The sequence below is a fragment of the Pseudophryne corroboree genome, chromosome 1 (genome assembly GCF_028390025.1).
Source record: "Pseudophryne corroboree isolate aPseCor3 chromosome 1, aPseCor3.hap2, whole genome shotgun sequence".
NCBI lineage: Eukaryota > Metazoa > Chordata > Amphibia > Anura > Myobatrachidae > Pseudophryne > Pseudophryne corroboree.
Window position 1 is genome coordinate 440,681,800 of NC_086444.1, and position 15,232 is coordinate 440,697,031.

Below are 15,232 nucleotides of genomic sequence, written 5' to 3' on the forward strand. Positions count from 1 at the left end.
ATTTACCCCCTTTAATGTTGGGATCTTCAGTGTCAGGAATCCGCGGTCAATCATGTGAGTGCCGACATCACGACCACTGGTACTGAACACCTTTAACGTATTTGAAATACCAAAAGTAATTTTACTCTATGAAGCAACTCGAACATAGCCTTGCTCAAGGTGATGTTCCTCATCAGGTTGGTGTCATCTTGTCATATTGTTTGCTGAACTGTAGCCTAGCATGGTGGCAGGATGCCATTTATTTTATCTATCATTATCTACCGATTTATTTATTTATTTATCTGTTTCTATATTTTTGTAAAATAAAGTAGCACCAGTAGCAATCCAGATGACACAGACTAATAAAATAACCACACTATCTTAAAAATGAAATCAGCAAATATATCTAAAATTATATTGATTCATAATGATAAAGTAAAGGCAGGTACACACTAGTCGATTCTGGATGGACGACTATATTGTTGAATGATGTAGCTTTCAACAATATAGGGCATGCGCACAGCGTCTATTCACCGCTGCTCGGCTAGATAGAACAGTGACTGACAGGAGCCTCCCAACTGATCCTCCCCCCCCCCCCCCCCCCCCCCCCCCCACCACACACACACACACACACACATACGCTCCATAGGACACTGTGGCCTGCGGGTGGGACAGCGGGACAATCCCCAAAACATGGGACTGACCTGCGAAAATCATGACAGTTGGGAGGTATATGAACGGCGTGCGGGAGCGTGCATCGTTCATCGGTCACCAATATTACCCCATACACACTGGACGATATAAGCCTAAAAATAAATGATGACGACATTTATGTCATTATTGTTTATTTTTTAGGCTGAAATCGCCCAGTGAGTACCCCCCTTAAGAGTTATCACTTATTGTAATGTCATAAATAAATGTTATTTTATTTCAGTTCATTTTAAAGACAGTGCAGTTATTTTTAACACTAAGCAGTGAGACACCTGACACGACTTGAAAAGCGATGACTGGCTGCATTTCCTCCTATTTCCTGTGTAATTCCTATAACCTGCAGTTTGCTACTTGTGCCTCATTTACAGCACCAAACATGCATTGCTGTGTATGCCTTCCACTTTTACTTGAAGTCATTTTTATTAGTAAGTACCAGTATGCATGAGTGAGTAGCAGCTTTAGTGAGGATCAGCAGTAATAGTAAGTACCAGTATGTATGAGTGAGTAGCAGCTTTAGTGAGTACCAGCAGTAATAGTAAGTACCAGTATGTATGAGTGAGTAGCAGCTTTAGCGAGTACCAGCAGTAATAGTAAGTACCAGTATGTATGAGTGAGTAGCAGCTTTAGTGAGTACCAGCAGTAATAGTAAGTACCAGTATGTATGAGTGAGTAGCAGCTTTAGCGAGTACCAGCAGTAATAGTAAGTACCAGTATGTATGAGTGAGTAGCAGCTTTAGTGAGTACCAGCAGTAATAGTAAGTACCAGTATGTATGAGTGAGTAGCAGCTTTAGTGAGTACCAGCAGTAATAGTAAGTACCAGTATGAGTGAGTAGCAGCTTTAGTGAGTACCAGCAGTAATAGTAAGTACAAGTAGTAGGGTCATTTGTCAAGTATCATGTTCTTAGACCCACTAATTAAAATGTAATATCGCTGCTTATCGCAACAATATGAAGTTAAGGATCACAAGGATGTGTTACAAAACACCAGCAGGGAAAGGCGTTTCCTGTTCTCTTCATTACCCCATGCAGTCTGCTGACAGACAACATATGTGTGGGTAGTCATTGCCAGGGAGGGATCCTATGGATCCAGGGAGGGATCCTATGGATCCAGGGAGCTATTTCCCAGTAAATAATGAGGTAAATATTCTAAAGGCTATAGGAAAGCTACAGGTGCAGCGTTCGCTTCTGTTGCGATCCCCCATGTATACATTCAAGGAAACTTAATATTTGCAAGTACTATCCGGAAACGCATGTTTTTAGAGGATATTCCGCAAATATTGATTGATGAATAAGACTCCTAGTGAGTACCAGCATTAGTGAGCGGCAGTATTAGTGAATGGCAGTATTAGTGAGTGGAAGTATTAGTGAGCGTCAGTATTAGTGGAAGTATTAGTGAGCATCAGTATTAGTGAGTGGCAGTAGTAGTGAAAAGCAGTAATAGTGTGAATAGTAGAATTTCAATGTTTTTCTGCTTTAGAGTGCAAGCTTCAACATTACATGTACCAAACAGGAAATAATGAAAACTAATCAGTGAGACAAGTGCATTATAGTGATTGTATGTCAGGCTTTATGTTCTCTAACTGTCTTAACCTAATATTCACTTATATATTTAAAATGCCTTTTTTAAATATATTATATTATATATATTACTATTTATTTATTTTTTAAATTCTTGCTAAACTTTCAGGTTCTGCAGCAGCGGAACAAGTTACCCAGACATCTCATGAACTGACACCGCTGGAAGGAATGGAAATAACTGTGGACTGCAGTTATGATGTGAGTGCTTATGCTATGTTCTGGTACTTACAGAAGCCAGGGAAAACACTGCAGTTTCTCCTACAAGATCGCTCAGAAGAGACTGACTTAGCAGAGGAGATGAAAGGTCGATTGGAGTACTCGCACAATACCCAAGGTCGTCTGTTCCCTCTGAAAATTAAAGAGTTGAAAACCTCTGACTCTGGGATATATTACTGTGCTATGAACCCCACACTGTGTGTAGGCCATGTAGAAGACATACAATAAAGTTGCTTTTCCAAGTCTCAGTTTAGCACAACTCTAGGTCACTAGGTGGCAGCATGTGCTAAATTTCATTAAGCCTGTAGTGAATTAATGCACTTCATTGACTTACTCTTGTGCCCTGGGCTGTCATCAGGGGAGATACATGTGGTACGCCAGTATAGGGTCTGGGAAGACAGGGGGGATCCAGACAAAACAAAATAATTGTTTTCAAATAGTGCAGTTTATGTAAGATCCCAATTGGAGCATTTCACACATTTAGTAACAACACTTACAGTTAGTGATGGTCCTTAACCACTTAACTGATGATTTTCTTCTCTCCAAAAAATGCTCAGAAATTGTCTGGGTTTTTTGTATGAAAGAATTAGGTGAAGAACATGTATTTTTGTATCCAAAGTGATTTCAGTGATTTTTATTTTTATTTTTTTTTTTGGGGGGGGGGGGGATATTTGAAAAATAAATTGATTTTTAATACATTGCAACATCAGTCAACACCATTGAAACCATCGGAAACATTGTGATCATCGCTACTTTAATTTTAACAGCTGGAACAGCCGCCAGGTACACAGGTGGGTTTGGGGGGTTAATTTACACTTCCCCAGTGGCTGCTATTGTCTGCAGCCACCGGATAGGATGTTCTGCCATGCTGACTGAACACCAATGCTCAGCAGCACAGCAAACACTGGGCTAGGGTGCAGGGAGGCAGAGGGACTTTCCGGTTCCTCTGAGAGCGGCAGCAGAGGGAAGTTTCTCTTCTCTGCGGCTGTAAACACAGTTTATCTGACTGGTTGCATCCTGTGCGACCAGGTCATGTAAGGCACCTGCTGGTGTGGTTGCATTCGATGCGACCATGCCAGGCAAGTGGTAATGGGCAATTTGCAGGTACTAGCTAGGATTTAGTGTTTTCACATCTGCTGTGTTTTATGATCTACAGTACTTTGTAGACAAATAGATAAAAGGGTATATGCAATTGCAGTCGAAATCCGGCTGGAATTCGACCATTTTTGGATTCGACACAATTCGACAGTCGAATCCCGGGCGCCGGGACACGAATTCGACATATTCAATAAAAAACGGATTTGACAGTCCCGCTGTCGAAAAACGGACCAATTGACGATAGTGTGCGTCCTGGATACGACTTCATGGATGGCACAAAAGTGTTCAAAAAAGCCTGAAAAAAATTGTGTGGGGTCCCCCCTCCTAAGCATAACCAGCCTCGGGCTCTTTGAGCCGGTCCTGGTTGCAAAAATACGGGGAAAAAATAACAGGGGATCCACCATATTTTAACAACCAGCACCAGGCTCTGCGTCCGGTCCTGGTGCCAAAAATACGGGGGACAAAAGATGTAGGGGTCCCCCGTATTTTTAACACCAGCACCGGGCTCCACTAGCTAGAGAGATAGTGCCACAGCCAGGGGGACACTTTTATACCGGTCCCTGCGGCCGTGGCATTAAATCCCCAACTAGTCACCCCTGGCCGGGGTACCCTGGAGGATTGGGGACCCCTTAAATCAAGGGGTCCCCCCCTCCAGCCACCCAAGGGCCAGGGGTGAAGCCTGAGGCTGTCCCCCCATCCAAGGATGGCGGATGGGAGGCTGATAGCCAAGTCTCAAAAAAAAGAATATTGTTTTTTGTAGCAGAACTACAAGTCCCAGCAAGTCTCCCCCGCAAGCTGGTACTTGGAGAACCACAAGTACCAGCATGCGGGGGAAACAGGCCCGCTGGTACCTGTAGTTCTACTACAAAAAATACCCAAATAAAAACAGTACACACACACTGTGACAGTATAACTTTATTACATACATGCACACCGACATACACACATACTTACCTATGTTGACACGAGGCTCGGTCCCCTTGTCCACGTAGAATCCACGGGGTACCTGTAGATAAAATTATACTCACAACAATCCTGTGTAGATTGGTCCTCTTCAGAGTTTGTAATCCATGTACTTGGCAAAATAAAAAAACGCAAAACACGGACCACGCACTGACAGGGGTCCCATGTTTACACATGGGACCCCTTTCCCCGACTGCCGGGACCCCTCGTGACTGCTGTCAAAGAGGGTCCCTTCAGCCAATCAGGGAGCGCCACGTCGTGGCATTCTCCTGATTGGCTGTGCACGTCTGAGCTGTCAGGCGGCGCACTCGAGATACAATGGAGCGCATAGGCGCTCCATTATATTCAATGGTGGGAACTTTGCTGTCAGCGGTTGACCGCGAGTAACCTCAACCGCTGACCGCAAAGTTCCCACCATTGAATATAATGGAGCGCCTATGCGCTCCATTGTATCTCAAGTGCGCCGCCTGACAGCTCAGACGCGCACAGCCAATCAGGAGAGTGCCACGACGTGGCGCTCCCTGATTGGCTGAAGGGATCCTCTTTGACAGCAGTCACAGGGGGTCCCAGCAGTCGGGGAAAGGGGTCCCATGTGTAAACATGGGACCCCTTTCAGTGCGTGGTCCGTGTTTTGCGTTTTTTATTTTGCCAAGTACGTGGATTACAAACTCTGAAGAGGACCAATCTACACAGGATTGTTGTGAGTATAATTTTATTTACAGGTACCCCGTGGATTCTACGTGGACAAGGGGACCGAGCCTCATGTCAACATAGGTAAGTATGTGTGTATGTCGGTGTGCATGTATGTAATAAAGTTATGCTGTCACGGTGTGTGTGTACTGTTTTTATTTGGGTATTTTTTTGTAGTAGAACTACAGGTACCAGCGGGCCCGTTTCCCCCCGCATGCTGGTACTTGTGGTTCTCCAAGTACCAGCTTGCGGGGGAGACTTGCTGGGACTTGTAGTTCTGCTACAAAAAACAATATTCTTTTTTTTGAGACTTGGCTAGCAGCCTCCCATCCGCCGCCCTTGGATGGGGGGGACAGCCTCGGGCTTCACCCCTGGCCTTTGGGTGGCTGGAGGGGGGGACCCCTTGATTTAAGGGGTCCCCACTCCTCCAGGGTACCCTGGCCAGGGATGACTAGTTGGGAATTTAATGCCACGGCCGCAGGGACCAGTATAAAAGTGTCCCCCGGCTGTGGCATTATCTCTCTAGCTAGTGGACCCCTACATCTTTTGTCCCCCGTGTTTTTGGCACCAGGACCGGACGCAGAGCCCGGTGCTAGTTGTTAAAATACGGTGGATCCCCTGTCATTTTCCCCCCCGTATTTTTACAACCAGGACCAGCTGAAAGAGCCCGAGGCTGGTTATGCTTAGGAGGGGGGACCCTACGCAATTTTTTTCTGGAATTTTAACCCATTCCCACCCCTTCCCACTGAAAAACATGAACTGATCTCTCCTATTTTTTTTAGTCAGTAAAAATATATATATATATTCTTTTAAAAAATCTATTAAATAATACTTGTGGCTCCTAAATAGACAAACCAAGTAGATATTCTAATTGTAAAGCGCAACGGAATATGCTGCGCTATATAAGAAACTGTTAATAAATAAATAATAAATAAATAATCCCTTCTAATATAAATAGATATGCTATCAGCAATCAAAAAAACACAAAAAAAATACGTTCTTAAATTTTTTTATTAGATCACGACAGCAAAATGATTCGGAATGAAATTGACGAAATGACTGTCGAAAAGCGCTGTTGTCGAATCGACATTCTTCAATTGAATATACTTTTGCTGAATTGCCGCATTTTTACCATTGCAGACATGTCAAATTTGAGAAATGTCGAATTGCAAAAAGTCGAATCTGAAACGGCAGGTTTTTTGTCGAAAAGTACTGTATTGCATTGTTGAATCCAATTCGACAGGTTTTTTTTGTCGAAAATGCCCCGTTTTTCGACTTTTGCGGAAATTCGACCGCATTTGCATATACCCCATAGCATCATACCAGTAATTCCGATTGATATCTAGGTTTGCTGTACTATACCATCAAACTGGTAAACTCATGAATTACACAGATTATATGGCTGGTTGACTACAAGCCTGCATTTCACCTGGTTTTTATAAGCCACGGAACCTGTGTAATTCATGAGTATCTGGTTTAAAGGGACATTATGGTAAGGCTGTTCACTAAGGATCAAATATCCAGCAATTTATTGTAACTGCATAACTCCCAACTGTCCCAATTTTCACGGGACAGTCACATTTTTTGGGCACTGTCTTGCTGTCCCACCTGTGGACCACAGTGTCCCACCCATGGGGGGGCAGTTGGGAGGCAATCTGTCACTCACGGTGAATAGGCACTGTGTGCAGGAACAGAGGAGACACAGGGTTTAAGGGCATGCCAGCAGCTCACAGAACGCTGGGCATGCCCCCACAGTAAGGAAAATGGGAGACTTGGCTTGCTTGGCTTGTTAAGCCATGCCCCCTTTTCTCAAGGACATGCCCCCTTTTGGATGTGCGCTACTTCACCACGCACAAAGGTCACGCTATGAGAATGCAGAATGTTGAGAGGTATGATAATGCAGAGAGTAATCAATGATTTTGGCAATTTTCTAGCTCTGAAATCAGGTTAATAGCGTACTATAGGTGTAAATATATGCATGGGGGTGACTTATTTGAAGATTACCACTGTGTAACTACAGTATTATTATTATTATTATTATTATTATTATTATTATTATTTAGAGATGAGCGCCTGAAATTTTTCGGGTTTTGTGTTTTGGTTTTGGGTTCGGTTCCGCGGCCGTGTTTTGGGTTCGAACGCGTTTTGGCAAAACCTCACCGAATTTTTTTTGTCGGATTCGGGTGTGTTTTGGATTCGGGTGTTTTTTTCAAAAAACACTAAAAAACAGCTTAAATCATAGAATTTGGGGGTCATTTTGATCCCAAAGTATTATTAACCTCAAAAACCATAATTTACACTCATTTTCAGCCTATTCTGAATACCTCACACCTCACAATATTATTTTTAGTCCTAAAATTTGCACCGAGGTCGCTGTGTGAGTAAGATAAGCGACCCTAGTGGCCGACACAAACACCGGGCCCATCTAGGAGTGGCACTGCAGTGTCACGCAGGATGTCCCTTCCAAAAAACCCTCCCCAAACAGCACATGACGCAAAGAAAAAAAGAGGCGCAATGAGGTAGCTGTGTGAGTAAGATTAGCGACCCTAGTGGCCGACACAAACACCGGGCCCATCTAGGAGTGGCACTGCAGTGTCACGCAGGATGGCCCTTCCAAAAAACCCTCCCCAAACAGCACATGACGCAAAGAAAAAAAGAGGCGCAATGAGGTAGCTGTGTGAGTAAGATTAGCGACCCTAGTGGCCGACACAAACACCGGGCCCATCTAGGAGTGGCACTGCAGTGTCACGCAGGATGTCCCTTCCAAAAAACCCTCCCCAAACAGCACATGACGCAAAGAAAAAAAGAGGCGCAATGAGGTAGCTGTGTGAGTAAGATTAGCGACCCTAGTGGCCGACACAAACACCGGGCCCATCTAGGAGTGGCACTGCAGTGTCACGCAGGATGTCCCTTCCAAAAAACCCTCCCCAAACAGCACATGACGCAAAGAAAAAAAGAGGCGCAATGAGGTAGCTGACTGTGTGAGTAAGATTAGCGACCCTAGTGGCCGACACAAACACCGGGCCCATCTAGGAGTGGCACTGCAGTGTCACGCAGGATGTCCCTTCCAAAAAACCCTCCCCAATCAGCACATGATGCAAAGAAAAAGAAAAGAAAAAAAGAGGTGCAAGATGGAATTGTCCTTGGGCCCTCCCACCCACCCTTATGTTGTATAAACAAAACAGGACATGCACACTTTAACCAACCCATCATTTCAGTGACAGGGTCTGCCACACGACTGTGACTGATATGACGGGTTGGTTTGGACCCCCCCCAAAAAAGAAGCAATTAATCTCTCCTTGCACAAACTGGCTCTACAGAGGCAAGATGTCCACCTCATCTTCACCCTCCGATATATCACCGTGTACATCCCCCTCCTCACAGATTATCAATTCGTCCCCACTGGAATCCACCATCTCAGCTCCCTGTGTACTTTGTGGAGGCAATTGCTGCTGGTCAATGTCTCCGCGGAGGAATTGATTATAATTCATTTTAATGAACATCATCTTCTCCACATTTTCTGGATGTAACCTCGTACGCCGATTGCTGACAAGGTGAGCGGCGGCACTAAACACTCTTTCGGAGTACACACTTGTGGGAGGGCAACTTAGGTAGAATAAAGCCAGTTTGTGCAAGGGCCTCCAAATTGCCTCTTTTTCCTGCCAGTATAAGTACGGACTGTGTGACGTGCCTACTTGGATGCGGTCACTCATATAATCCTCCACCATTCTATCAATGTTGAGAGAATCATATGCAGTGACAGTAGACGACATGTCCGTAATCGTTGTCAGGTCCTTCAGTCCGGACCAGATGTCAGCATCAGCAGTCGCTCCAGACTGCCCTGCATCACCGCCAGCGGGTGGGCTCGGAATTCTGAGCCTTTTCCTCGCACCCCCAGTTGCGGGAGAATGTGAAGGAGGAGATGTTGACAGGTCGCGTTCCGCTTGACTTGACAATTTTGTCACCAGCAGGTCTTTCAACCCCAGCAGACCTGTGTCTGCCGGAAAGAGAGATCCAAGGTAGGCTTTAAATCTAGGATCGAGCACGGTGGCCAAAATGTAGTGCTCTGATTTCAACAGATTGACCACCCGTGAATCCTTGTTAAGCGAATTAAGGGCTGCATCCACAAGTCCCACATGCCTAGCGGAATCGCTCCCTTTTAGCTCCTTCTTCAATGCCTCCAGCTTCTTCTGCAAAAGCCAGATGAGGAGAATGACCTGACTCAGGCTGGCAGTGTCTGAACTGACTTCACGTGTGGCAAGTTCAAAGGGCATCAGAACCTTGCACAACGTTGAAATCATTCTCCACTGCACTTGAGACAGGTGCATTCCACCTACTATATCGTGCTCAATTGTATAGGCTTGAATGGCCTTTTGCTGCTCCTCCAACCTCTGAAGCATATAGAGGGTTGAATTCCACCTCGTTACCACTTCTTGCTTCAGATGATGGCAGGGCAGGTTCAGTAGTTTTTGGTGGTGCTCCAGTCTTCTGTACGTGGTGCCTGTACGCCGAAAGTGTCCCGCAATTTTTCTGGCCACCGACAGCATCTCTTGCACGCCCCTGTCGTTTTTTAAAAAATTCTGCACCACCAAATTCAAGGTATGTGCAAAACATGGGACGTGCTGGAATTTGCCCATATTTAATGCACACACAATATTGCTGGCGTTGTCCGATGCCACAAATCCACAGGAGAGTCCAATTGGGGTAAGCCATTCCGCGATGATCTTCCTCAGTTGCCGTAAGAGGTTTTCAGCTGTGTGCGTATTCTGGAAAGCGGTGATACAAAGCGTAGCCTGCCTAGGAAAGAGTTGGCGTTTGCGAGATGCTGCTACTGGTGCCGCCGCTGCTGTTCTTGCGGCGGGAGTCCATACATCTACCCAGTGGGCTGTCACAGTCATATAGTCCTGACCCTGCCCTGCTCCACTTGTCCACATGTCTGTGGTTAAGTGGACATTGGGTACAACTGCATTTTTTAGGACACTGGTGAGTCTTTTTCTGACGTCCGTGTACATTCTCGGTATCGCCTGCCTAGAGAAGTGGAACCTAGATGGTATTTGGTAACGGGGGCACACTGCCTCAATAAATTGTCTAGTTCCCTGTGAACTAACGGCGGATACCGGACGCACGTCTAACACCAACATAGTTGTCAAGGACTCAGTTATCCGCTTTGCAGTAGGATGACTGCTGTGATATTTCATCTTCCTCGCAAAGGACTGTTGAACAGTCAATTGCTTACTGGAAGTAGTACAAGTGGGCTTACGACTTCCCCTCTGGGATGACCATCGACTCCCAGCGGCAACAACAGCAGCGCCAGCAGCAGTAGGCGTTACACGCAAGGATGCATCGGAGGAATCCCAGGCAGGAGAGGACTCGTCAGAATTGCCAGTGACATGGCCTGCAGGACTATTGGCATTCCTGGGGAAGGAGGAAATTGACACTGAGGGAGTTGGTGGGGTGGTTTGCGTGAGCTTGGTTACAAGAGGAAGGGATTTACTGGTCAGTGGACTGCTTCCGCTGTCACCCAAAGTTTTTGAACTTGTCACTGACTTATTATGAATGCGCTGCAGGTGACGTATAAGGGAGGATGTTCCGAGGTGGTTAACGTCCTTACCCCTACTTATTACAGCTTGACAAAGGGAACACACGGCTTGACACCTGTTGTCCGCATTTCTGGTGAAATACCTCCACACCGAAGAGCTGATTTTTTTGGTATTTTCACCTGGCATGTCAACGGCCATATTCCTCCCACGGACAACAGGTGTCTCCCCGGGTGCCTGACTTAAACAAACCACCTCACCATCAGAATCCTCCTGGTCAATTTCCTCCCCAGCGCCAGCAACACCCATATCCTCCTCATCCTGGTGTACTTCAACACTGACATCTTCAATCTGACTATCAGGAACTGGACTGCGGGTGCTCCTTCCAGCACTTGCAGGGGGCGTGCAAATGGTGGAAGGCGCATGCTCTTCACGTCCAGTGTTGGGAAGGTCAGGCATCGCAACCGACACAATTGGACTCTCCTTGTGGATTTGGGATTTCGAAGAATGCACAGTTCTTTGCTGTGCTGCTTTTGCCAGCTTGAGTCTTTTCATTTTTCTAGCGAGAGGCTGAGTGCTTCCATCCTCATGTGAAGCTGAACCACTAGCCATGAACATAGGCCAGGGCCTCAGCCGTTCCTTGCCACTCCGTGTGGTAAATGGCATATTGGCAAGTTTACGCTTCTCCTCCGACAATTTTATTTTAGGTTTTGGAGTCCTTTTTTTACTGATATTTGGTGTTTTGGATTTGACATGCTCTGTACTATGACATTGGGCATCGGCCTTGGCAGACGACGTTGCTGGCATTTCATCGTCTCGGCCATGACTAGTGGCAGCAGCTTCAGCACGAGGTGGAAGTGGATCTTGATCTTTCCCTAATTTTGGAACCTCAACATTTTTGTTCTCCATATTTTAATAGGCACAACTAAAAGGCACCTCAGGTAAACAATGGAGATGGATGGATTGGATACTAGTATACAATTATGGACGGGCTGCCGAGTGCCGACACAGAGGTAGCCACAGCCGTGAACTACCGCACTGTACTGTGTCTGCTGCTAATATATAGACTGGTTGATAAAGAGATAGTATACTCGTAACTAGTATATATGTATAAAGAAAGAAAAAAAAACCACGGTTAGGTGGTATATACAATTATGGACGGGCTGCCGAGTGCCGACACAGAGGTAGCCACAGCCGTGAACTACCGCACTGTACTGTGTCTGCTGCTAATATATAGACTGGTTGATAAAGAGATAGTATACTCGTAACTAGTATGTATGTATAAAGAAAGAAAAAAAAACCACGGTTAGGTGGTATAAACAATTATGGACGGGCTGCCGAGTGCCGACACAGAGGTAGCCACAGCCGTGAACTACCGCACTGTACTGTGTCTGCTGCTAATATAGACTGGTTGATAAAGAGATAGTATACTCGTAACTAGTATGTATGTATAAAGAAAGAAAAAAAACCCACGGTTAGGTGGTATATACAATTATGGACGGGCTGCCGAGTGCCGACACAGAGGTAGCCACAGCCGTGAACTACCGCACTGTACTGTGTCTGCTGCTAATATATAGACTGGTTGATAAAGAGATAGTATACTCGTAACTAGTATGTATGTATAAAGAAAGAAAAAAAAACCACGGTTAGGTGGTATATACAATTATGGACGGGCTGCCGAGTGCCGACACAGAGGTAGCCACAGCCGTGAACTACCGCACTGTACTGTGTCTGCTGCTAATATATAGACTGGTTGATAAAGAGATAGTATACTCGTAACTAGTATGTATGTATAAAGAAAGAAAAAAAACCACGGTTAGGTGGTATATACAATTATGGACGGGCTGCCGAGTGCCGACACAGAGGTAGCCACAGCCGTGAACTACCGCACTGTACTGTGTCTGCTGCTAATATATAGACTGGTTGATAAAGAGATAGTATACTCGTAACTAGTATGTATGTATAAAGAAAGAAAAAAAAACCACGGTTAGGTGGTATATACAATTATGGACGGGCTGCCGAGTGCCGACACAGAGGTAGCCACAGCCGTGAACTACCGCACTGTACTGTGTCTGCTGCTAATATAGACTGGTTGATAAAGAGATAGTATACTCGTAACTAGTATGTATGTATAAAGAAAGAAAAAAAAACCACGGTTAGGTGGTATATACAATTATGGACGGGCTGCCGAGTGCCGACACAGAGGTAGCCACAGCCGTGAACTACCGCACTGTACTGTGTCTGCTGCTAATATATAGACTGGTTGATAAAGAGATAGTATACTCGTAACTAGTATGTATGTATAAAGAAAGAAAAAAAAACCACGGTTAGGTGGTATATACAATTATGGACGGGCTGCCGAGTGCCGACACAGAGGTAGCCACAGCCGTGAACTACCGCACTGTACTGTGTCTGCTGCTAATATATAGACTGGTTGATAAAGAGATAGTATACTCGTAACTAGTATGTATGTATAAAGAAAGAAAAAAAAACCACGGTTAGGTGGTATATACAATTATGGACGGGCTGCCGAGTGCCGACACAGAGGTAGCCACAGCCGTGAACTACCGCACTGTACTGTGTCTGCTGCTAATATATAGACTGGTTGATAAAGAGATAGTATACTCGTAACTAGTATGTATGTATAAAGAAAGAAAAAAAAACCACGGTTAGGTGGTATATACAATTATGGACGGGCTGCCGAGTGCCGACACAGAGGTAGCCACAGCCGTGAACTACCGCACTGTACTGTGTCTGCTGCTAATATATAGACTGGTTGATAAAGAGATAGTATACTCGTAACTAGTATGTATGTATAAAGAAAGAAAAAAAAACCACGGTTAGGTGGTATATACAATTATGGACGGGCTGCCGAGTGCCGACACAGAGGTAGCCACAGCCGTGAACTACCGCACTGTACTGTGTCTGCTGCTAATATAGACTGGTTGATAAAGAGATAGTATACTACTAATATTATATATACTGGTGGTCAGGTCACTGGTCACTAGTCACACTGGCAGTGGCACTCCTGCAGCAAAAGTGTGCACTGTTTAATTTTAATATAATATTATGTACTCCTGGCTCCTGCTATAACCTATAACTGGCACTGCAGTAGTGCTCCCCAGTCTCCCCCACAATTATAAGCTGTGTGAGCTGAGCAGTCAGACAGATATATAATATATATAGTAGAGATGAGCGGGTTCGGTTTCTTTGAATCCGAACCCGCACGAACTTCACTTTTTTTTTCACGGGTCCGAGCGACTCGGATCTTCCCGCCTTGCTCGGTTAACCCGAGCGCGCCCGAACGTCATCATGACGCTGTCGGATTCTCGCGAGACTCGGATTCTATATAAGGAGCCGCGCGTCGCCGCCATTTTCACACGTGCATTGAGATTGATAGGGAGAGGACGTGGCTGGCGTCCTCTCCATTAGAATAGATTAGAAGAGAGAGAGAGAGATTGTGCAGACAGAGTTTACCACAGTGACCAGTGCAGTTGTTGTTAAGTTAACTTTTATTTAATATATCCGTTCTCTGCTATATCCGTTCTCTGCCTGAAAAAAACGATACACAGCAGTCACACAGTGTGACTCAGTCTGTGTGCACTCAGCTCAGCCCAGTGTGCTGCACATCAATGTATAAAAGCTTATAATAATTGTGGGGGAGACTGGGGAGCACTGCAGGTTGTTATAGCAGGAGCCAGGAGTACATAATATTATATTAATTTAAAATTAAACAGTGCACACTTTTGCTGCAGGAGTGCCACTGCCAGTGTGACTAGTGGTGACCAGTGCCTGACCACCAGTATAGTAGTATATTGTTGTATACTATCTCTTTATCAACCAGTCTATATTAGCAGCAGACACAGTACAGTGCGGTAGTTCACGGCTGTGGCTACCTCTGTGTCGGCAGTCGGCACTCGGCAGGCAGTCCGTCCATCCATAATTGTATAATTATATACCACCTAACCGTGGTATTTTTTTTTCATTCTTTATACCGTCGTCATAGTCATACTAGTTGTTACGAGTATACTACTATCTCTTTATCAACCAGTGTACAGTGCGGTAGTTCACGGCTGTGGCTACCTCTGTGTCGGCAGTCGGCAGGCAGTCCGTCCATCCATAATTGTATTATTATAATATATACCACCTAACCGTGGTTTTTTTTTCATTCTTTATACCGTCATAGTGTCATACTAGTTGTTACGAGTATACTACTATCTCTTTATCAACCAGTGTACAGTGCGGTAGTTCACGGCTGTGGCTACCTCTGTGTCGGCAGTCGGCAGGCAGTCCGTCCATCCATAATTGTATTATAATATATACCACCTAACCGTGGTTTTTTTTTCATTCTTTATACCGTCATAGTGTCATACTAGTTGTTACGAGTATACTACTATCTCTTTATCAACCAGTGTACAGTGCGGTAGTTCACGGCTGTGGCTACCTCTGTGTCGGCAGTC

The 15,232-nt window shown here is 45.2% G+C and overlaps 1 protein-coding gene across 1 annotated transcript in view; it reads left to right on the forward strand.

Annotated features, from left to right (window-relative positions):
- LOC134891357 (T cell receptor alpha chain MC.7.G5-like) overlaps window positions 1–15,232 on the forward strand; it is a 545,029-nt gene that overhangs the window by 67,235 nt on the left and 462,562 nt on the right. The window contains exon 3 of the mRNA XM_063913527.1: window positions 11,624–11,629. Coding sequence (XP_063769597.1) covers window positions 11,624–11,629 — 6 coding nt within the window. The remainder of the gene's footprint in view (window positions 1–11,623; window positions 11,630–15,232) is intronic.